Below are 24,894 nucleotides of genomic sequence, written 5' to 3' on the forward strand. Positions count from 1 at the left end.
ACTCGAAATTAAAAATAAATTTAATCTCCAACAAATAAACGGGACCTACATGTTTACAAGATTAAGTTGAATTTTGAATTAAACTTTACAATCGGATTTACCGTGTGTTTGATATAAATTATCATTTATAAAGATAACCGCGCAGAATAAAAAAAAAGCTATCCGTCGAGAATATTAATACTTCAAAGACTTCGATAGAAGCCTGTTAAAATACTTCATTGTGGATTGAAACGGTTTGCATCAGATATATTTACGTATGCATTTCCTGATTAAAATGACTAACGTGTTATTATACTCATCTGAAGTATCGAAAATAACGAACGAAAGATGTAAACATAGGACGACGGAAGTTTCAAATAATGCATTTTCGTCGTGACGTCAATGTTACGTTACGACGACGATCGAGCGTCTTATCTTCACGCAACGACGTGATTACGTCATCCGCATCGGAAGCCTCTTTCTCTCTGTGCGTCGCGGTTACGCAGTGAAGAAAATGACTGTCCGAAGTTAGGGCAGTGAAGGATAACGGTCAGATGGCAAGAAATATCGATTATTTCAATAGTAAAAATAGTCCAATTGAACCGAAATTTGCAGGGAATGTAAATTACCGCACGAATGTTTTACCGAGCAATTTTGGCACCGTTTGGACAATAAATGGCCGAGTTATTGACGAAAATATAGTAATTTTGTCCGAAGTTAGGCGCTTTTACGGTAATTGGCTTACAGTCAGTACCGTACCGGTACGTTCAGACGTTACGGTATGGGTATTAGTCTATATTATATTAAAATGATAAGTTGAGACATCCTTTGCGCGTCCAGTACCGTACGGTACCGGTATGCCTTCCGACATATAAGCACGTTTTCTTGTCACTTTGTTACCATTTGTACAGTACCGGTAGGTACGGTATTGTAACCAAACACATTTAAATTAATATATTTATCCTTACTATTGAAGTTGTTAGTATAAACAGCCACCTTTCCATCTCCCATTACAAGAAGAGCCTTCGCACAGTTGCAGGCTAACCCGTTAACCGCCGTCGCATGCCGAGTGGTCCATGGCGAGTTAGCCCTCATGGCGAGTTAGCCTCCACCCTTATATTCCTGTACCGGTAATCAGGCAATGCCAGAATGGCGGCGAACCGAAGTACCGGTGCGGTCAGAGTACCGAGTACCGTTTGGCAGTATTGGGTGCGATTATTCGGTTATTTATAATATTTAAGAGCCATCTAATAGGTTAAAAGGAAAAATAATGTAGCATATATGGGAAAAAACATGCATGCAAGAACATTGAAATAAGAAACAAGAAAAGACTAAATTCCGAAATTATTAATTTTATAGTCCCAGAACAACAAAGATTAAAAATGCTAAATATTTTAACTTGAGTTCATGCCATACACTGATAGATATTAAGTTATATATTATAGCTGTATACCAGACTGGATTCCATGGCAGATGCACGCCCGAGGGCGCTAGCGCTCCACAAAAATGCACGCGAGCGAATTCAATTTTGCACGCCGAAAATTTGCAATTGCTCACCAATGTAAATCGGTTTAAATAGTTTTTAAATCAATAATCTAGTAATATAAAGATGCCAAAAAATTGTATAATGTATGAGAGGATGTATTGAGAGGTGTATAGGCGTAAAAGTTAGCAAACAGAGAATTGCAGAATTCACATTAATTTGAAACTATTTTCAGATTTTGAGCAATTGGTCAGTGTTCCACAGTTCTATCACATTTTGACATTGGTAGGTAACTCATACGCAGCATAACGGTCTAGTTTACTTCATTCTCTAGTAGACTACAAAAGACAGACTTTTGAGCGCAAGTTCACTAAATGCCATTCCCTTTTTAAATAATATGGGCATACCAGGTAATCAGAATGGATTGTTAGCTCTAAAAATAATAGTATATAAATACACGTGAATTTATGGGACATTTGTGCATAATCCTCCTTCTATCAGCAATTGGTCCCAATAGTACTATCGGAGCGGAATATCTGTTGGGTGAAGAGTTCGTTAAGCCCGAAAGTACTTGATTAGAAAAATCTATCAACTTTGAAATCGCATTTTTGTTCCTGTTTTACAGTTATTGCAATTAAATAATTTTTGAAGAAGATCTTTGACAATGGTCCGCCTGTGTCTAATGCTTCTAGCAAGAAGACGACCTTTCCCTCAGCATATTAGTGAATACGCCATACCAGAGAGTTACAAGCATATAAAACATGGACAAGTAAAATGGCGAGACTATAAATCAACGTATGTGGAACCACCATATTATTACAAATGGACAATGGATTCGCCATATTCTCCGATGGAGCAAAGAAAAATTCGTGCTAAGGAACATATTAATTGGTACAGGCATAATTATGATAAAATTAAATACACGCCGCCGGATAAATGGCTATTTCATGTTGGCGATAAAGTTGAAATCCTTGCTGGAAAAGATAAAGGAAAAAAGGGTGAAGTTGTCATGATTGTGCCGCAGAGAAATTGGGTTGTTGTTGGTGGTCGCAATTTTAAATACAGGCAAACAGAATCGAATGAGGTACACGCTGAAGAGCAACCACTAGAACATGACGAAGTCGCTCTCCTTGACCCTGTCGATAATGAAAAAACCGACATAGAATTTAAAGCAAACGAAAAAGGAGATTTAGTTAGAGTTTCTGTACGTTCTGGGCACGTAATTACAATACCCTTGGAAATGCTGGCTGATAGAACTTTAAAATGCGAATACTTGGAACAGTCTAAAGACACAAATGTAGATGATGCTTTGAAAAGAACATTTACACCTTCAATATCCACTGTAGAACAGGAATTAGTGAAACAATTTAATGTTGAAACAATGGAAAAAGAGTTTTATTGGTATTAAAATTTGAGGGGTTCCCAGATATTTGGAAAAAATTTAACAGGTTATCTCATCAAAATATGAAACTATATTTACCAAAGTTTTTTAAAAAAAAGCTAAAGTTCAAAAATCAAGAAATTCACACTTTACTCACATTTAAAAACAGTAAACTTTTGGAATTTGTGGGTAAATTAGATATAGAGCAATGGATGAAAAAGCAGAGCTTGTAAAATTTATCATGCACAGCGCAATTGAATTTTTTCCATACAAAGGGCACTGGGATATTGTGTATCCAATGTCCCCATTCCTAGACATGTATTGACAGTGCTGTTTTACTGTTCTCAGTTTTAAAAAAGATTAGGTGTACCACTATTACTAAGCAAAAGTTTGTTATTGTGTCAAAATTTTAGTCACTTCTGGTCAAATATTAGTTAAAATATTAATACTAGATACTTTGATGGCGCTGTTTTTTTGTTGTGTGGTTTAAAAGTTATTATTGAAAGATTGGAAATGCCACTGCTAGGCAAAAAAGTGTGTTTTTTTATTCAAATTATGAGAATTGAGTAAACTTATATTTCCTGATTTTTTTCTTCAATCTAATATACTTGGCCGGTCTGAGCAGAAGGTTTTTTTTGCTGTGTGCAAAGTTCAACCATACTTTCATTCTGGATATATTTCTGTTTTGTATTTTGGAACATCAGTTTGGAAGTGACATTGTTATAATTTTTTTCCATAACTAGTACCAGACTAGACGTCACAGTGCCATTTTTCTCTCTGGGTTTTAAATTCTTTTTCAGGGCCGACGTCATCCCACACAGAAGATCTTGGCATGTTTTTACAGTGCTACTTTCTGTTTTGTGTTTAGATAGGACATTCTTACAGATTATAAATAAGTGTCGTTATATTTCTAGAGCAGGGCTAATCAACTATTTTTACCCAAGATCCGCATACAAAACTTTAAAAATATTTGGGTCCGGTCTTTCCAGAAATTATATTTCGGCATCCTTTTAATTTACTCCTTCCTCAAATTTCAGTCAAAACTTCAATACTATTCTCATTTCTCATGCCTTGCGATATTTGACAGTGCTATTTTCTTTTCTATGTTTTAGAACATCCTTTTCACAGAATAAAAATAAGTATCGTTATAGTACTTTAGTACCTCTGTAAAATTTACTGTCAAATATCTTGAAACTCTCAACTTAGTCATGATTTATATCTACACTTCTTCAGCTGCAGGCAGCACTAAGGTAAGAAACTTGTTGAGTTAGAAGTTTAGAACTGGGGTATCTAAACCTGCGGTTCCCATCTGGGGGCCTGTCAGCCAGTTTGCACCGGTTTTATAGAACCGTCTCACAGAATTTTATGAGATCAGCGAACCGGTTAGCATTACTGGTTACTGTCAATGTTCTGTTTGTAACAGAACCGCCTGAAAAATATGACTTTTGTGAAGAAACCGGCTGACAAAAAATTTGAATCCCACCACTGCCTGTCATCCTCCCATGAAGACCACAATGCACAAATTGGCTCGCATGTTCAAAACTATCATTTTTATTTAAATCAATGAACCACGTCCCGCTCATAAGTACTGATAACTAATTTTAGGCTATTCTATCGCAGCGTTTGCGATATCGATTTTTGATTATTGTAACCAAACTATAGGTCCTCGGAAGTCATAATGACAAATGAGTCTGATATACAACTATTCTTTGAAAACACGGCTAAAAACTGACAAATAACACGCAATATTACTCGAAAGAGGCAATGTTTACAATCACGCTTGAATATCTATCTGAGCGAAAGAAGTGTCTGTAATGCAGCTCAAATCCTATTTGTTACGTCTGTGTTAACTTATGCTTGAGGAAACATTCATTGTGAGATGTCAGTGGCCTCTTGAATATGTCCCTTTTTCGAAACAAAGGACTGTGTACAAAGTTTAGCCGACCTGATGCTTTTTTAGTATTCAACTAATATTTTGACTTTAATTAGGCTTCCCGCTGCTTGTCAGCAGGTAACCTATTGTATTCCTGTGTTTTATTATTATTATTATTATTTTTTTTTCAAATTGGTCCTACAAACTTGAAATTCACCTCAAATGTGCAGAAGTTCTCAGCTAGCAATAAAATGCAAATTTTATGCATGACTGACCACGCTTTCACGCTCCAGTGAGCAAAACGCGTATTCAGTTTTTTTGCGATTTCTCAAAATTGATACATGGTATTGAGTTGAAATTCATAACAATGATTAATGGACATGTTCCGGATACAATATGTCAATGATACGCATGAGTGACCTCGGCGATACGCTCCAGTGAGCAATATAGGATTTTACATTTTCATCTTCTTCTCGAGAACGACACTACTTAGAGACTTGAAATTTACATCACATGCAGACAATAAATCCCCCATCATAATTTGCAAATTTTATGCATGACTGACCACGCTTTCACGCTCCAGTGAGCAAAACGCGTCTTCAGTTTTTTTGCGATTTCTCAAAATTGATACATGCTATTGGGTTGAAATTCATAACAATGATTAATGGACATGTTCCGGATACGATATGTCAAGGATACGCATGAGTGACCTCGGCGATACGCTCCAGTGAGCAATATAGGATTATACACTTTCATCTCCTTCTCGAGAACGACACTACTTAGAGACTTGAAATTTACATCACATGCAGATAATAAGTCCCCCATCATAATTTGCAAATTTTATGCATGACTGACCACGCTTTCACGCTCCAGTGAGCAAAACGCGTCTTCAGTTTTTTTACGCGGGAAGCCTGTTAAAGCTGCACGCAGCTCTAGTTCAATATTGAATTCCACATTCTCATGTTTTTTTAGATGAGGAAAGAGCAACAAGCAATTTTGGATTATTTGAAATCCAAGGACATGAAATTTGAAGAAATTGACCTCTGTGCGCAGACTGACGCGAAAGATGTGAGTATGGTGGTGTTTTTTTGGTACTCCCGTAGTATGTGAACCAAGATGGCGGACACGGCACGTAGTATGTGTACCAGGTCAGGGTTAGGCCATAATTTCATGAACAGATACTATGGGAATCACTTGGCTAGTCCCTGAACTCTTAATAGAACTAAAATAAGGAATATTGGAATGAAATTATGGCCTAATCTGGTGCACATACTATGTTCAGGTGTCTGACATCTTGGTTCACATACTACAGAAGCGCCATTTTTTTTAGCCTATGTGGCTGTGAAGCCAGGAAAAATATGCAAACGACACCTGACTTTAAATATGTGCGAGGGGATTGCTGGACCTCTGATTACCCTGCGTAGGTTTGCAGGTTCGAATCTCACATGGGGTTAATAATGTATGAGAGTATTGCTGGACCCATTGCATTGCAGGGTGGTTCACATAACCCATCCTCCAAAATCAAATCCATGCATCTAAAAATTAAAAATTGACCAACTAATCCCATATGCCACATGGACGAAAAGAGATTTTAGTACGTCATATGAATAAGCCATCTTATCAGATTTCCTCTCTCTGGAATAATGCGGAAATCCCATCTTCTGTCTTTTGTCTGGAGCGAAAGGTTTAAATAGCTGTCATGTTGAACAATAATTTCAACATCTTTTATTAATTTTGCATTATTTTAGGTAATGAGATCGAAAATTCCAGCAGAAGTGACGAAATACAACGACTCAAATAAAGCACTTGCACCACAAGTCTTCAATGAAGACGAATACTGTGGGGTAAGAAGGCTGCTTTTGCAATATTTTAAAACAGCAACATTTTTTGTCGGTGGACCATATAACCAACTTCAGACAGCCACACAAAATATTTTCATGGTACGACTTCCTCCACCGTCAAGTCCATGCTTCCGAAAACAAATAAACGGGCTAACTAATCCGATACCGACCTGAACTTGTAACTGGACGAGAGGACGTGGTTCGCCATATGACCAAGCCGTCTTATAGGCTTTCCTTTCCCCGAGATGAATATGTAAATCTTATTGGACACGTTTAGTGGACATAACGATCGTTTTGTTGTTCTCGTTCTTGTTGTTCTTTGATAATTTTTGAACACCTAGTGGAAAATCTGAAAAATCGCTTTTCTCTTTGATTACTGGACCAATTGCTTCGAAATTTTTAGTGGTTGAGAATGAAATTTTTCTCCATTAGGCTATTACTTTTATTTATTTTAAATATTTCTGTTAGCTCTGTGAGATTTGTTTTTGTTCGCTATGACGTCACTGAACGTTCTGCGGACATCGGACGCCATTTTGTGTCCGACTGTACTGCTTCGCTTGGTGTGAATATATTTGTAGACTGTGATCTGACGGTACGGTAAACTGTATACTGTACTGCGAACAGACGTGTCCATTTATTTGGGCGTAGTTCTCTTGTCTTTATAGGAAACCTACTGCCTGTTGCCTAATTACCAGTCCATGTCCGTCCAGGTTCGTAAATGAAAGGTCTGTAATTTCTGAACTGAAGTTTTTAAAATCATTAACAAAAATAGTTAGGTCTAAAGCTGTAACCGCTGGGCCATCTTCTGATTTTTTTATAACCAATCTCTTTTTCTTCCCCTGTAGGATTACGCAATGTTCTTTGAAGCAAGGGAAATGGAACTGCTGAATACTTTCTTCAAAGTTCCACCTTCAGAAAAGGTAAAATGTTACATATTTGGTGTGGTACTCCTGTAGTGTGTGTACCTGGTTCGGGCGCAATTTTATTCTGATTTTACATATTTCAGTTTCTTAAAAGAGTTGGGGACTGTCTGTGTTAGCCAAGTGAATATACCCCCTGTCCATAGGTTTCAGTTCCTTTACACAACTTGATGTAAAATAGGCGAACAAAATTAGATACCTCCATATTGGTACACACTTCTGCAGCGCCGAATGGTTAGGGTTAGTATTGACGGCTTTTTTTTATAAATTTACGCACCATTTGTGAACTTGTAAGGCAAGGAGGCGTAGACAATGAATCTGAATAGAAATAAAAATATTTGTTAGATACAGTCTTCCCACATTATTCTGGATATTTACATTTCAATATTTTTTTATTATTTATGTTCCATCCACTATTTTTAACATGTTTTTTGAATGAAACATACTTTCGCCTCGCAATTTCGTATTTGTAGCTTATTGTTAGCTAGTTATTTTTGATGTGGGGTGCGAGACTAGACAAATTCGAAAAAGGGGTCGCGACTTAAAATGTACGAGAACCACTGCTTTAGAACCTCTTGCACTAAAACTGAGTCAGGCTTTTCGGTATTTTTTGAGTTTTCAAAATTTTGAGTAATAGGTAATATTATTGAAGAAAATTGCGGTAATCATTAATGATGATGGTTTTATTAAATAAACTATTACTGGTAATTTTAAGCTTGATTACTCAAGCACCTCTCGAACTTAGGTTAGGCTTTTTGTGTTGATGTTTTAGTTTCTGTTGTGCTTTAATTATAAATTTGGTATGTATCACATGTATATCATATCCTGTGATTGGCTGTTGTATCATAGACTTATCTCTGAAACTGTGAATCATGTAATACACAATTTTGCAGTCTAATGACAGGGGAGTAGCCAAAAATTTTTAAACGAGAAAAAAGAAATTTCTAGTTGCCAAGTTAAATCGTAAGAACTAGCCGGTGTAGGCCGGAAAATGTAGGTTTTCACAAGTCTTTTTTAGGGTCTAAAAAGCCTTGCAAGATCTGAAAAATTGCTGTGTATGATGGAGAATTTTTTTTTTTCTGCATTATAAAAGGGGGGTTTCCAGCACCTGGCTACGTACCTGTTTATACAAACTCTTATTTCCGCCTCCCCACTTGGGCACGGCTAACACAACAGTAGCATATGCCTACTAGTTTTAGTAATGCAACTGAATTAATATGGTTATTTCAACTACCATATGTTATAGTATAGAATGTATAGGGAGACATAGAAAAATTGTTCACACGTTAGGTGATTTCTGAAAACTGTGAAAACTAGGGAACAAATCAAATTTTTGTTTATCTCAACATTTCTATATTTCCAAATTTAAACTTGTTGACTCGTATATGCTCTCTTCTGCCCACTTTTAGTTGCTGAAAAGTTATTAAAATGTGTTTGATTTAATGTCGCCAAGATTTATCACACAAAATTAAAAAAAGACATCTCTTGAATACCAAAAACACTCAATAGCACCAGACTATAATACAATGAATTTTTTATACTGTTTTATATTACAAATTTTAACAAAAAATATACTATAAATATAACATGCAAATGGCAGTTCATCTAATTCGTTGACTTCATAAGGAAAAATAAATATTTTATTACATTATTTGAATATATTATATAGAAACTTTTCTAGAGCAAAATTTGGAATAAATTTGAATTATATAAAATTTCGCGCTTGCCAAGAAAATTATTACAGTATATAAACTTCTCTTTTAAATTGATAAAATCTGCTAATGTTGCAAAAAACTTTAAATTTTGGTATCTGAGATCTTGAAAAGCACTACTTTTGGTTAGCTCTGGGCTTTCAATAAATTTTAATCCCTAAGCAGCGCGTGAAGTTCAACTCTTTTATGTCCTTCTGTATTCTTCGTAACCTTTTTTTTTTCAATTCCATGCTTCTGAAACAAATAACTAATCGGTGATTTTCAAACGATGGGTCGCTTCCCACAAATGGGGCTTAACAATTTTTTGAGGGGGCAGTGATCTCGCCTTGTTTTGGATCAGGGGGGTGCAACCTTTTTGGGACCTCCTGAAGTATGCGCACCAAGATGGCGCACAACCTGAACTCTAGTTGTGTGCCAGGTTAGGGTTCAGGTTGTGAGACATCTTGGTGCGCATACTTCAGGAGTACCCCTTTTTCACTGGCGGGCCAAATTCTAGTAACTGAGTGAAGCCGCAGGCCGCACCTTAATTCTAATATAGATATTCTAGTAGTAACAAACAAAAAAAAATTGTTTATTTTTGCTAGTCACCTTACGGCATTGTTAGGGTTTCTTGCAGAAATAGTGAGTTAAACGCATAAACTTCTGAAGAAACTGCTATTTAAATTTATCGCCACACCGACTTTAATCCAATTCAGTGAGCAACTCGTTTTTGTAATATAGGCTATATCGTATATTTTGCAACAAACTTTTTCTAGCTGGCTTTGTGGCGCAGAAGGATTAGAATTTCTCGCACGTACCAGATTACCTAAACTAAATACTCATTTTGCGGACACCTCATTTAAAATGTTATTTCTCCGTGGGCCCATTTGCACAACCAGTTAGATATTTACATTTTTTACTGTTTAGAGATTGCGATTCCATGCACATATATTTTTTAAAACGTATTTTGAACAAAACATACTTTCGCCTTACTATCTGTTATTTGTAGCTTATCGTTAGTTAATTATTTTTAAGGTGGGGCACGAGACTTTCAAATTCCAAAAATAGCCAAATTGCGGCTTAATAAAAAATTTGAGAATCACTCAACTAATCCCATACCTGACTTCGACTGGTAATTGGGAGCGGTCTTAGCGGCTTTCCTCCCCCCCGGAATGAAATTGTAAATCCTATCTTTTCTTCTTATCTTTTCTTTTCTTCCTTTCCCTTTCTATCCTATTCCTTCTCTTTTCTGAAAAATAACAGGAAAAAGGAAACATGAAAAAGGTTGACTTGGAAGCCGCAGAAAACAAGGAAAATGATCCAAACGTTGGAAATGTTGTTAAAACTGAAGAGAATGGCCTTGGAAATGACACTAATCAAGGTCAAAAGGTCAAAGCAGGAGATAATGGTGAAAAAATAGAAGATAATCTGAAAGGAGAGACCGATAACGCAGAACAATCTGCAGAAAGTGATAAAGTGCAACAAAAAGAGGAGAGCAATGATGTGGAACAAAAAGGAGAGAGCAGTGATGCGGGAAAGCAAAAAGGAGAGATCAATGATATAGAACAAAAAGGACAATCTGATGTCAGTGATCAAAATGGCGATGGAGCGAAACAAGAAAGCAGTGATGCGGCAACTGAAAAAGGAGAGACCGGTGAAGCAGAACCAAAAAGAGAAGATGCAAAACCAGAAACTGGTCCGGATTAAAGAATCAGAACACCGCTATCGACAACCGCACTCGTTCGAACAAAACTTTTCTTGAGAAAATCTTTACGCAAAAGCATTGTGTTGCATGCTATTTAACTCAGCATATTAATTCACTCTTAAACTATCCTGCACTTTCTCAATCTTTTTTTCTTTTTTGCTCCATTCAGAATGTTGTTATCAAGCTGCATCTTTGAAAATTTTCATTTTGATATCTTTTCGTGATATTCGGAAAACTGTAAAAATTTCGTTTGAGTATTTCAACTCTTACTTGAAGTCATAAAATTCTTAAATCCTATCTATTAAATATTTGTAGGGAAGGTAAAGCTTTGGGTTTTAACTATAGCAGTACTGCCATAATACCTGCGAATACTTTAGACTCCCAACTTCGCGGCCATGTTCAGAAGCTAATACTAGCTTTGGGGAAGTTTTTAGAGCTTTTTCTTCTTCATTTTTAGCAATAAATTGGCTGGCGAAGGTTCTGCTAAATTACTTTTCAGGATCGAAAGCTTGATGCACCAGATGTTAAACTATTGTGTTTGATCAGGGGCGCAGCCAGCATCTCTCAAAAGGGGGATTCCAAATTTTCTAATTGTCAAGTTGGACCGTAACAGCTAGCAAGTCTGGTTTTGCTAGCTAAACTGATAATATTTTAAACTTATTAGATAGAGTTATGTTGAGCACAAAATGTCTGTTTTCTCAATGTTACACTTGATTTCACAAAATATCAGTATTCTGCATTTTTTTTTTTTTTTTTAACTTTTTTGCGATTGGTTGACATCGAATTAATCCAGTGTTCCCCCTATTTATTTTCATTTTTGTGCAGAAACTATTAAGTACCCATCAACCACCACTCCATCTATCCGCGGAATTTGATTATTCAATTTCATAACACATTAATTAATAAAATATTGTTCCAACAAATGCATCTGTGGGACCCCTGTATATTGTCAATCTTATTAGATCGATATTCTTTTTACTGGCTCTACTTAATTGTCCAATATTTCATTATTTTTCTTGTTATCAACACCTCGGCAATTTTATAGCATCGAATTAATCCAATGTTCCCCTTTATTTTATTGCCATTTTTCTGGAAAAGCTATCATAACCTACTTAATATTCTCTTCCAAATTGACCCCAATGGTAGAAATTTACCCCTGATTGATAACCCCCTTGCTCTACACAGTTCAATAATAATTAATTTTTATGGCATCAATTTTATTCAAATTCACTCAAAGAATTGTCGATAAATTTATTATTTCGATAATATATAAAGTTCAAATAAATATAATTGACACTCAATTTGTAGTTTCTGTGATCTGCTTAGGAGACTCAATTCTGTTGTTGGCAAAAAACTTGTATGGGGGAAGAACTTGGTGCAAAAATCACTTCTGTCACAGGAAACCCTGGCAACTTACTTTATCAGTTAAACAAGAGAGTTGTGCTCAAATATATGGACACGTTAACCAGAGCGAAGCAGTATTTACCTTTGACGCCGCCGGTACCCACAAAAAATTCCGAGTTTCGCGTAGAAATAATTTACAGAATCAAACCGGACAGCCAGTGTTCCCATGGATAAAATAATACAGCGAAATTTTAGACGAAATATCAGATTTCATGCGAAATTTAGAAATAAATAAAAGTAATAGCCTTCTGGCAAAAAAATCAATCTTTACTCACTGAAAATTTCAAAGCAGTTGGTCCAGTATTCGAAGAGAAAAGCGATTTTTTAAAAATGATGGAGACAAATAATAATAATAACAATATAATATTGAAACGATCGTTATGTCCACTAAACGTGTCCAATAAATATAAATGACACTTCATTTGTTGTTTCTGTAATCTCAGTTTCAATGCGGCTGTTGGCAAAATCCTTGAACAGAGGGAAAGGCTTGAATGAGTGTTCTATAAAAAATGTCTTCTGCCATACGGAACCCTCGCAACTTATATTGTTACTGGTAGTTTAAATAAATATAAAGGACGTTTCATTTGTTGTTTTTGTAATCTCAGTTACAATGCGGCTGTAGACAAAAGTTTTGTTCGAAGCGAAAACCTTTAGTAAGTGTCGTATATCAAAATCTCTTTACCAATGTTAAGCTTAGAAACCTTTGTAGCGTTTCTTGTTGATAAACAGTTCCGAACTGCATTACGTTCTGACTCTGCCCATGCATGTACCTAGATTAAAATTCCCACTATTTGAATAAGTATGAAAATAGAATAGGATTCGGTATTCTGGATTCCAGAACTTTACCTTAAAATTGCTCAAATTGCCCCAGACTGGATTTCCAATTAATTGTTGAATTAGTTCCGAGTAGTGGTTCTCAAATGGTTGCCGCACTCCATAAGGAGGCGTGGACAATTTTTCGAGGGGGCGCGACACTAATTAAAAGATGAAAATATTTGTTAGATTTGGTCTTTCCCGCCGCATTGTGAATATTTAAATTTCTTTAATTTGGATATTTGCGTACCATCCACGTATTTTTCGGTGTATTTTTTGAATGAAACACAATTTCTCCTTACTATAGTTATTTGTAGCTTATAGTTAGCTAGTTATTATGAGGTGGGGCGCGAGACTTGACAAATTATAAAAATGGCTTGAAAAGTGTGAGAACCACTGAGCTGGAGGTCGTTGGAAATGGGGAGAGGGGGGGGGGAGGGTATAGAAAAATTGCTCACGCTTTCGGTGATTTCTGAAAACTGTGAAAACTAGGGAACAAATCAAATTTTTGTTTATCTCAACATTTCTATATTTCCAAATTCAAACTTGTTGACTCGTATATGCTCTCTGCTGCCCACTTTTGGTTGCTGAAAAGTTATTAAAATGTGTTTGTATTATTTTTGTCAAGATTTATCACACAGAATTAAAAATCTCTTGAACACCAAAAACACTTAAAAATAGCACCGGACTATGTTACAATGAAATTTTTATACTGTTTTATATTACAATTTTCAACAAAAACCTGATTTCTGGGAAATATCGCCCATTTTCACACAACCATAATTGTATTAAAATTATCATTTTTCTTCAGTTTTGGGGTGTAGCCAAAATATTAATTAGAAGCTAGTAACAAAATTGTGTTACACAGTGTTTGAGTGTTATTATACATGGTGGTCGCTATAAAAGAAAAAAATTCTAAGATCAGATGAGATCATGAATACAATGCATATAGGTATAGGTTGAATTGGAATGATATCCTACAAATTAACCTTTGACCTTTGAAACCTTAAACGAGCTTGATCTTCTAAGTTAATTAAGACACTGCTCTCAAGTGCAACTTTTTGAGCACCTATGAGTGTAATATAACTTAAGCCTTTAAAAAACTTTGTATGAGTTATTCTTTGTTCAAAAATGAATAGCTGTTTGACAAATTTTGTGTCGTACTAGCGACATACCAATTTCTTTAGACATAGAGACAATTTCTTTAGACTATCTTTTATGTCAATTACACAAATTCTATTTGCAGCAGCGCTCATGACATCTGTGACGTAAAATTTAAAATTAGCTTTTCATTGTCTTAACTGAACCGATGTAACTCATGACAGGAACTTCCTTGTTAAGGTGGTTTCTCCCTGGCGGTGAATACCATACGTGTACAAAAAGGTATTATTGTCAATTCAGGGCCTAAAATTTGCATTAATTTGGACGTTCTATTGGCCTTCCTTTAGTCAGATTGCTTTATTTTATACGATAATAATTACCATACAAGTATAAAGATAGGTAATTTTACAATTCGATGCCTAAAACTAAAAAGTTACCAAGTCACTTTAAAATAGCTATATTCATTAGATTCATGGAGTGTTTTTATACGTATTTCGGCCAATTTTTGGCTGAAATTTGCATTAGATTGTATAATGAGCCCTTCTTTGGTCAGTTTGCTTTATATTGCAAGACAAGCGGTAATTACCATGCAAGTATAGGAAATAGTAATCTTGTGATTTAGAAGCCAAAGTTAAATTTAGTAGACTGGAAGGTGATTTGGAAATGTGAGAATAGTTTTAACATTTGAAGCGTTCAGAGAAATAGGGCGACTGCATAATAACTGTAGGCACTCTACAGTTACTAGTGATAGTTACCATACAAGTGAAAATATGGGTGTTTTCACAATTAGAGGCCGGAAATTAAATACCTCCATATCAATGCATTCTATTTGGTAAAACTGTCTGCAAAATATTATAAAGTTACTAGTCTGTGTTGCTTTGAAATAGCTATATACATTAGATTCATAGAGAGTATTGCCATACGTGTTTAAATAGGTATTTTAGCTAACTAGGGGCTGAAAATATGTATTTTATTACCGTACAAGTATAAAATCCTGTGAAAATTCAAATTTAATTTGAATATTTGGACGATCAGATTGTATTACAGGGCCTTCTTTGGTCTGTTTGCTTTATGTTGTAAGACAAACGGTAATTACCATGCAAGTATAGGAAATAGTAATCTTGTGATTTAGAAGCCAAAGTTAAATTTAGTAGACTGGAAGGTGATTTGGAAATGTGAGAATAGTTTTAATATTTAGAGCGTTCAGAGAAATAGGGCGGCTGCATAATAACTGTAGGCACTCTACAGTTACTAGTGATAGTTACCATACAAGTGAAAATATAGGTGATTTCACAATTAGAGGCCGGAAATTAAATACCTCCATATCAATGCATTCTATTTGGTAAAACTGTCTGCAAAATATTATAAAGTTACTAGTCTGTGTTGCTTTGAAATAGCTATATACATTAGATTCATAGAGAGTATTGCCATACATGTTTAAATAGGTATTTTAGCTAACTAGGGGCTGAAAATATGTATTTTATTACCGTACAAGTATAAAAAATAGTAATCCTGTGAAAATTCAAATTTAGTAAATAATTGGACAATCAGATTGTATTACAGGGCCTTTTTTGGTCTGTTTGCTTTATATTGTAAGACAAACGGTAATTACCATGCAAGTATGAAAAATATTTCTATGAATTAAGAGACACAATTCAAATTTACTAAATTGGATAAGCAAATGTGTAAGTCAAAATACTTTCAATATCCAAAGCATTCAGATATAGGACTGCAGAATGACTGCTAAAATGCCAGTCTGTTGTCATTGGGATATGTAATTTCACAATTCGAGGCTAAAAACGAAATATCTTAGTAATAAAGCATTCTTATTGGTAAAAGTGTCTGCAAAATAATGTAAGGTTACTAGTCAGTGGTGCTTTGAAATAGCTATATATGTTCAGATAAATAGTGCAACTGCAAAATAACTTCTAGTCTATGGCTGTTTTGAGAAAGGTTTATGTATTTGATTTATAGAGAATGGAAGTCATACATTCTAGGTTCTCTTTAGTGGTAATTTTCGTTGCAAAAAAATTATGTGCCCCATTACTTTTTTATGCAAGGGACTACAAGAAAAAACAGAATCTTTCTGCAAAAATAGTCGTTTTCACTTATATAATTAGAATGAAAATTACCACTCGGTAGCATTCATCACCACTACAAATAAAATTGAAGTATAGTGACGCAACCAATTTAGATATTTTAATATTCTCTGGTCCACGTTATGATTTTTCCATGGCCTAATGGCTGAGAACCGATGTGCTAAATGTTCGATTTTACAAGCGACAGAGAAATAGCTAATCTTTCTGAGGCAGCAAGTTCACTGGAAAGCATGTTGCTGATGCATTAGATCAGAGTTTCCGAAACTGGGGTTTGCGGACCCCCAGGAGTCAGTGATGACTGCACAGGGATTCTGCAACGATATGAAACGAGTCTGATCAATCGGAAATGATTGATTTTAATTTTAGTCGGACTAGAAGCTAGATTTTACAATCAACATATTGTTAAGATTTAAATAATTTAGTTTGTTTTACTAATTTATTTTGAATTTTTTTCCAATTTAAGTATATTAACTTCTTATATAGAGCCCTGTTTAAAGAGATCTTGTCGTGTTCGAACCTTATGCTTGTAGTGTCACATTGTCCATTTATTAATGGCCTGTGTAAGGCTTAAAAGTCTACAAGCATCAGATCATTAGCTAATCTTCCCTAGCAAGTTCTGGAAGACAGGAAGTTACACAGGAAAACATGTTGTTGATGCTTTGAGTCATTGATTGATCCCTAAAGAAAGTAGGCAGTTTCTTCCTTGCAATGTTAATACCACAACTCAAAATAAAGGCTGCTATGCAGTTTGAAACGTGTAGTCTGGAGGTCTGCTGGCTGATAGAGAATATACAAAAAGTAGGCAATTTCTTGTTTGCAATGTTGTTATTACTTTAGCTTTAAGAAAAGCGACTGTTAAAGCACCTTGCAGTGGGCAAATATAGGGTGCAATTGCTTTTCGGCATGCCCGTCAAGAAAGTAAGTTGTTAATGTGTGTATATTGGCTTTGGTAGAAGGCCTATTGCATTTGGTTGATTAGAATTTGGAAGATTGAAATAATTTAAATAAGAATAGCATGATAGCTCTTTTCACAAAATAGCAAGTATATTTGTGAACTTTCGTTAGATCATAGTCTGACTTCTTCAGACAAAACAAGATAATGCGTAATAAACGGTGGATAACCATTAGCTTACATATTGAAAGCTTATAAATATACTTGCTATATCGTGAAAAGAGACTATGCTATTCTTATTTATCTTCATAATACTATCTCGTTCAAGCATACTTGTGGCAACTGACACATCCGGATCCAAAGTAGAAAGTAAACAAAGAGAAAGGACTTTTAGTTCAGTACACAATATCCTAGTACCCCCTAAAACAATTAGGTATGAAAAAATTGGAACTGGAAATAAAACGAAAAATTTGATTTTTGTAATTGTATTAGAATTAATGTTTTTGAGGAAATTTTTATCAAATTTAGGTATAATTATGTTAAAGGAAATAGATTTTTCTTGCTTTGTAATATTTTTAATACTTTGAGTAAGGCGTCAGTTTAATGCATTTAAGGAGTGTTGTTATCTTGTTAAAGTGATATTGAGTTAGTTATCTTGTTAGAGTTATACCAAGTTGCAGGTTGAAACCCCCTCTATTGAAACAGCGATTTTTCGTAGCTTGCCCGCTAGCGATTACGGTCCAAGTCAGGGTGGTCCAAGATTGGCAGCTCCGATGGCCACGAAAATATTTTTGCATTGTTCGCAGGCCACAAAAGTGCCAAGAACTTTGCTCGTTTAATTTCGCTAGTTGCCTCAGCAAGCCATAACACTAGTCAATTCAGTGACATTAGTTATGCAACAATATGTCAAAAGATTTTTTGGTTAATTTTATGACAAAACAACACGAAATGCGATTTTTTGATTCCTCTCCGAATGCGACGCGGGCCACAGATAATGATGTGGCGGGCCACATGTGGCCGGCGGGCCTGGGTTTGGACCACCCTGGTCTAAGTAGAAATTCCAGAAACCCCTTCTTGAAAATCCCTGGCCACGCCCTGCGTTGAAATGTTTTATTTAAACAAAATCGGAAATTATTCTCAGAATTCAGAATTGTAAAATTAACGATTTACTGTGAAAATTAGCAATTTTTTTATAAAATTCGTTCGTGTTAGAGAAAGTAAGCAGCCTCAAGTAATGTTGTCTTAACTTTAGGAAAATACGCTGTTAATTAGTCGCATAAGATTTGTTTAGGTTATTAAGCTGGCCTGTAAATATCTCAATTTTTTTATTCTCTCAAATATAATTAATAGCTTGTAAATTGAATACCTTAACCAAATGAGAATGTCACAAGCAGATAAAGAGCGATTTGCTCGTGAAAATCATTCAGAGATCGAACGCAGACGCAGAAACAAAATGACAGCGTATATCACTGAACTTTCGGACATGGTACCAAGTTGTAGCGCACTCGCACGAAAACCAGACAAACTGACAATATTGCGAATGGCGGTGTCGCATATGAAGCAGTTACGTGGACTTGGAGGAAACGGATTAGACAAACCAGCTTTTCTCACAGATCAAGAATTGAAGCATTTAGTGTTAGAGTCAGCTGATGGATTTCTTTTCGTAGTATCGTGCGAAACTGGACAAGTTACATTCGTTTCTGATACTGTTACTCCAGTGTTAAATCAAGCGCATTCTGATTGGATGAATCATCGTATTTATGACCTAATTCATCCACAAGATATCGCTAAAGTACAAGAACAAATGATGATCGAGGACTCGTCAAACGCTGGACGGATGTTGGATCTCAAAACAGGAGCGATCAAGAAAGAATCCATGCTTTCAAGCGAAGGAACACGACGTGCGTTTATATGTCGCATGCGATGCGGAAAACTTCAAGTTAGCGCTTCAGAACCGAGATATCGCTTAGCTGAAGGTCATATAATGGAAGGTGAAAATATTTATGCTCTGACGCACGTCACAGGCTATATAAAACCATGGCCACCTAGTGGTTACAATGGCGATGAATTACAAGCAGGGATAATGGACGAGCTGACCGCACAAAGTCAATTGAATGGTGAATACTGTTTAGTTGGTATCGCAAGACTTCAAATTCCAAGCAATTCTGTGATTGGGAGTCTAGCGCCACCTAATGATATAACCGAATTCGTTTCAAGGCACAATTTTGATAACGTTTTTACATATATTGACGCAAGAGTTTCGAATATTCTGGGATATCAACCGAGAGACCTAATCGGAAAACGTCCTGTCGATTTCTGCCACCCAGATGACACAGAAAAAATTGCAGAAAGTTTTAAACAAGTGATGCAACTGAAAGGACAAATGTTTTCCACAATTTGTAGATTCCAAGCGCACAACGCGGAATATATCTGGCTTCGATTGAGCTCTTATGCTTTTCAAAACCCGTATAATAATGAGGTTGAATATATCGTGAGCAACTACTCTCTCGTCAAACAAAATCAAAATAATCACAGGTCCGTTGAGGAACAGCTGTCATCACACTCAAGAGCAGAGCAAAGTTACATCATAGGTTCAAATCCAAGCCAGTCTCCAGATATCCAATCCCCTACCGCGACACTAAATTACCCCCCGCAAAACGTATCCTACGCTGCACCCCAGAGTTCTCACTACTCTACGACCCCAACTGGAACTCTAGCCCCAGGTTGGAATCCTGTCGACCCATCTAGCTCTGATTACCCCCATGCTTTATTGGATCGCTACCAAGGTGTTATCGCAACGCAACATTCTCACGCAGATATTCCTGCGTCAAATCTGTCTTATGCTGGATTTTCTTCCGATGGAAGGCAAGGGGAATACCCCTCTCAAGAGACTATGATGTCAATGCTAGAACATGGGGTTAACAATCACCCCCACGCTGAATTTACAGAGCTTTTCACCCCCTTTTCTGCTTCTTAATTGTAAAATAAGTTTTCTGGCGTATTTGAGAGAGGAAAGCTGATAAGACTATCTAATACAGGCGTTATTTTTTTTTTTTATCTTTCACCCCTTCGGCATTCAAAAAGTAAAATTTATCCCTTCAATTGTGTGAACCAGTGTTTCCCAACCTATGTGTCGCGTCTCGAATCTGGGTCGCCTGAAGCAATGGTCGGCAACCTTTTTTCGGCGACGATCCGGTAAAGCCTGACGAAAGTTTTGTCGGACCACCTTGTACAGACGGAATAAGCTTATGTAATAAATTATATGTGTTAGAATAAATAGGTTGATATTGAATTCAGAGAATAAAGGTGATGTTATACAAGTAATGTGTTTCTTACGTTCAGCCTACTGCGATTTTGTCAACACATAGATGTAAACATGTCTGTAAAGCTTTTTCGCAATGTCGGGGTATTCAGGTAGTAGTATTGCCCAAAAGACTGCCGGAGTACCCTATAAATCGCAAAGACTCTTTTCAACTAATTATTGTTTGAGTTGTTAATCAACTAAACATGTTATTAGGATATTGTCCGTCTTTTGTGCCATGTTTCTGCGGACCGCTAGTAACCTTTCCGCGGACCGGCTATGGGCCGCGGCCCGGTGGTTGCCGACCACTGGCCTAAAAACAAAAACTTGAAAGTTGCGAGTTTCATTGTCTAGTTGATTTTATTTTTTCATTTTGTATTTAGTATTAAAGTGTTGTTCAATAGTAATTGTACTTGTGGGAAATATCAAAAAAATTTGCCAGCAACTATTTTACTTAAATAAAGCCACGCCATGATTTCAAAAACTTGCGTTTTTTTTCACTTTCACATTTTTTTAAATGTCGTTTTAAAATGATTGTTTTATATTAGTCAAAGCACTACATGCCAATTTGTATGTGACCATATTCTTGGGTCTTGGGTCGCGACAATTGTTGTAACTATCTATTGTAACTCTTGCCATGTATGGTGCATTTTATATAGTTTTGAACATTATATTTTAGCTTGCCAGATGTTCGTATTTTCATATCTCCAATTTGAAGTCTATGAACAAGTACACATGATAAAGAATCAAACTTAACAATTCTTAATAATCGAATATAAAATTTGTTACATTTTTCCGTTATTTATTTGTTGGAATCGAGTGTATATTTCAATATAATTTTATAATGGCTCTTTTTTTTGGTTTATGATTAGTAGTGAGTTTTTAGGAGAAGAGAAAATAACGAAAGTGTTATACAAAGTGGTGTTTCCCATAGTGCATCACCCTGGTGTGTTACAAGATAAAATTTACATATTTATCTTGGGGGAGAGGAAAGGCGGTTTTATCAAATAGCCTGTCGTCCATGCCGATTATGGCAAGGTTTCCAAACTAGGGCTCGTAAACTCCGGGGGGTTCGTGATGACCGCACAGGGGATCTTCAACGATATGAAAAGATTGGGATCGATCTTCATTGATTGATTCCATTTGAAGGCCATGGCATCTTTTGGGGCGAGCATTGCGAAACAATATCCATTGTTGTCAGAGTAGGCGATTAAAATTTTATTGCCTCTTACATGTGTGAGGCAGCATTTTTAGTCTTACCAATATGATAACAAAATACAGGTCGAAATTTGCTGTAGAGGCGGCCCTTCAAGTTTGCAAGTGAAGAGCAACCTAATCCATCACATTAATGTTGTTTGTGTTGTAAGGAAAGTTCATCAAAACTAAGATTCATAAACAGGGGTTCGTACCCAAAAAGTTTGGGGTACCCTGGGTCATGGAATTAGTTTTTTCCCAGATGCACGGACTTGATGGTGGAGAAAGCCGTAACCGACTAGCCGTTATGTGAACCACCTATGGCGGCGAGGAGTCGAGCAATCTTCTCGTACATAATTATCTCTCACAGGATTCGAACCTGTGAACCGAACTCATGCAGGGTATAATCAAGAGGTGCGATGGTGAGCGTATTCCTATCTGGCGAAATGACCATTCCCTTACCTGATCTGGTGATAGATGAGTTTGCAGTCACCCCATAATTAATATTATCTTATTGACTTTCCTCAGCCTCGTTTATAAATGAGTTTATGTTTCCCTTTGGAAATTTTGCTTTAGACAAAACATATGTTAAATATTTCGTGTTCACTTCAAAACTAATTTTGTTACAACTCATTTCAATTAAGTGTTCACTTTCTTTTTTCAGGAACAAGGAAAACTTGCAGAATACAAGTCACAGAATATCCCGATCAAATTTTACTGAATGGTGGAGTATGGAGTTAAGACTTACTTAGCATAGGAGCATAGGCCAGTGATGCTTTATTTATCTGTAAACATAATTTTAAAGTTATTCGGGCCAAAATTGTTTTTTACGGGGAACACTTTTTAAGTTTAGTTTACTTGGTAAGATTTAACTTTAATTTGATCAATAAACGACAGATTAAAAAATTGCGGCAATGGCACTTATATATTAAGGTTTGGTTATTCTGACTAGTCACGCTTCAATGATTTTTGTTGGTTGTGGAGCTAGAACAGTCCAGACTGTTTTCTAAAATAATTATTTCCTGTGATATGAATTTATTTGCATTGCATTTCAAAACCCCCTCTCTTTTTCTGTATACAGTTTGGATTTTCAATTTGGCGCTCCAGAAGTGTGTGTACCAATATGGAGGTAACTAATTTTGTTCGCCTACTTTACATCACGTTGTGTGAAGGGACTGATTACAATGGGCAGGGGGTATATTCACTTGGCTAACACAGACAGTCTCCGAACTCGTAATAAACTAAAAAAAGAAAAATCTTAATAAAATTATGGCCTAATCCTAACCTGGTACACACGCTACGGGAGTACCCCAACTTTTGTGACTCACACAAACGTTTTCTTGCATGCTCCTATCCTATGCTCAACAATTTTTTAAATACTTTAAATCACGCTGCCGTTTTAGTTATGTGTAATTGTGTTAAAGAAAATCATATTATGCAGATTTATTGTGTTAAAGGAAAGGGTCCTAGAAATAGTTAGGAAGTAAATATATCCTATTCAGTTTTGTTGCTTTCATGTTATTGCACCATGTACCAACACTAAATTTTTTTTTTTAATTTTGTTTATCTTTGATTAAAACAGTGGTTTCGAACCTTTTAAGGCTTTTGGCCCCCTTTTTGGGAGGTTTTAGCATTCATGGCCCTTCTGTTTATCATTCCAGTGGTATTATGTTCAAACAGTTCGTGCTCGACAAAGCAAAAACACATTATTAGGCAATGAACTTGGTAGAAAGGGGTTTTTGAAAAGTAAAATCCCTTTTGCACCTAGCATTGTGCCCCCCCCCCCCTTCAAACTTCTCTGTGGCCCCATTGGGGGCCCCTGCACCCCCGGTTGGTATTAGTATAAGTGAGATTAGGTCAGAGTACTATCCTGTTATTGTTGTTGTTTGGTATTTTTTATTCTGCTTATTGCAAAACCAATCAATCATGCGTGACTTAAAAATCATCCATCTGTGGCATTTTTTTTTTCAAAAAAGGAAATTTCTTTGCCCTAATGTGTAATTTTGAATTCAAATCGGGCTCTGCAAAGTGCAATCATGCGTGATTTGAATAAAATCATCCATCTGTGGCATTTAAAAAAAAAAAGGAAATCTCTTTGCCCTAATGTGTAATTTTGAATTCAATTTGAGCCCTGCAAAGAGCAATCCTGCATGACTTGGATAAAACATCCAATCGTGACGTCTTCCTCCGTCAATCTAATGTTTAATTTCAATTCTGTAAAGAGCAGTCATCCGTAACTTCCAAAACCATTCATCCATAGTTTACCTCTGCAAAATAAGTACCGTAATCTACAGGTTGCTCATAAAGCCCTTTTGACGCCATGAATTTTTTTTTCAAATTTTAAATGCAATAGCACTCAAATAAATTCGCCAAGCAATAATGAAGGTTGAGAACCCTTGCTTTATAGAACCCGTCATAAATTTCATTCCATTTTTTAATCCATGACTAGCGTACTTTCTTAGCCTCCATAAGCAGTTCCATATCACCGAAAATTGTGTTATTTTGAAAGTATTATGATTTTATTTATAGTTTATTGCATTATTCTAGAGTTAGTAATTTAAAGGATATATTTCTGAGTGTTTATGAACATAGAGATAGAATGGACGCTGAATATCATGAATATAACATTTAAAAGTATTTGCATGATCAATTTCGAAAAATTTTTATGAACGATATTTAGGCGTTATTACAACATTACATTCGAAGAAAGTATGGGGTGTCCATAAAGTCTTAAAACTTGCAAAGGGAATTTATCGATACCATTTATTGTTTTGGCGCTCACAGATGTATTGAATGAAGTAAAAATACTTGAATATTTACTGATTAAAATACAACAAAACTGGTTAAGATATATTGAAACTGAATAAAATACAACAAAACTGGTTAAGATATATTGAAATATAATAAACCGACTTCAATACAGAACCGACTTCATTACATAATTGAAATCGTAATGGGACTTTATGGACACCCTGTATTACTGTTAATAAAATTCACTATTGTGAAATTCCATATGAGAGCATTGTGCAAGTACCCCTTTCACTATAATATCATTGTGAATCTTCATTTCTGCTTTCATGCAGTAGCCAGGGTTTGCTGGTCGGAGCCGCACTCCCATTCCCCCCCCCCCCCTTTCTGAATCCTTTGAAATGTAAAAAAGGCATTATTCTGTATCATACGTAACAATTTTTCGTAGCTTGAAACGCTTATTGGAACC

At 35.9% G+C, this 24,894-nt stretch overlaps 2 protein-coding genes and 1 pseudogene across 2 annotated transcripts; all 3 read left to right on the forward strand.

Annotated features, from left to right (window-relative positions):
* The first annotated feature begins 2,065 nt into the window (after window positions 1-2,065).
* On the forward strand, window positions 2,066-3,897 carry LOC120340546 (large ribosomal subunit protein uL24m-like). The gene has a single exon (XM_039408872.2). The coding sequence runs from the start codon at window positions 2,127-2,129 to the stop codon at window positions 2,868-2,870; it is 744 nt and encodes a 247-aa protein (XP_039264806.2). The 5' UTR covers window positions 2,066-2,126; the 3' UTR covers window positions 2,871-3,897.
* A 37-nt stretch (window positions 3,898-3,934) lies between these two features.
* Window positions 3,935-12,204, forward strand: LOC120340456 (SH3 domain-binding glutamic acid-rich protein-like). Its single transcript, XM_039408756.2, has 5 exons — window positions 3,935-4,093; window positions 5,689-5,784; window positions 6,465-6,560; window positions 7,403-7,477; window positions 10,432-12,204. Exons 1-5 carry the CDS (start codon window positions 4,052-4,054, stop codon window positions 10,873-10,875), a joined length of 753 nt encoding a protein of 250 aa, XP_039264690.2. The 5' UTR covers window positions 3,935-4,051; the 3' UTR covers window positions 10,876-12,204.
* A 5,769-nt stretch (window positions 12,205-17,973) lies between these two features.
* LOC120337228 (aryl hydrocarbon receptor nuclear translocator 2 pseudogene) lies at window positions 17,974-22,291 on the forward strand (annotated as a pseudogene).
* Window positions 22,292-24,894: the final 2,603 nt, after the last annotated feature.

This window comes from Styela clava, chromosome 10 (genome assembly GCF_964204865.1).
Source record: "Styela clava chromosome 10, kaStyClav1.hap1.2, whole genome shotgun sequence".
NCBI lineage: Eukaryota > Metazoa > Chordata > Ascidiacea > Stolidobranchia > Styelidae > Styela > Styela clava.

Excerpts from the sequence above, each read along its gene's own strand:
- LOC120340546 (XM_039408872.2), top strand. The coding sequence starts at position 2,127 with ATGGTCCGCCTGTGTCTAATGCTTCTAGCAAGAAGACGACCTTTCCCT.
- LOC120340456 (XM_039408756.2), top strand. The coding sequence starts at position 4,052 with ATGATTTATATCTACACTTCTTCAGCTGCAGGCAGCACTAAG. Across the intron at positions 5,785-6,464 it reads CGCAGACTGACGCGAAAGAT|GTAATGAGATCGAAAATTCC; the intron begins GTGAGTATGGTG and ends GCATTATTTTAG. Across the intron at positions 7,478-10,431 it reads AAGTTCCACCTTCAGAAAAG|GAAAAAGGAAACATGAAAAA; the intron begins GTAAAATGTTAC and ends GAAAAATAACAG.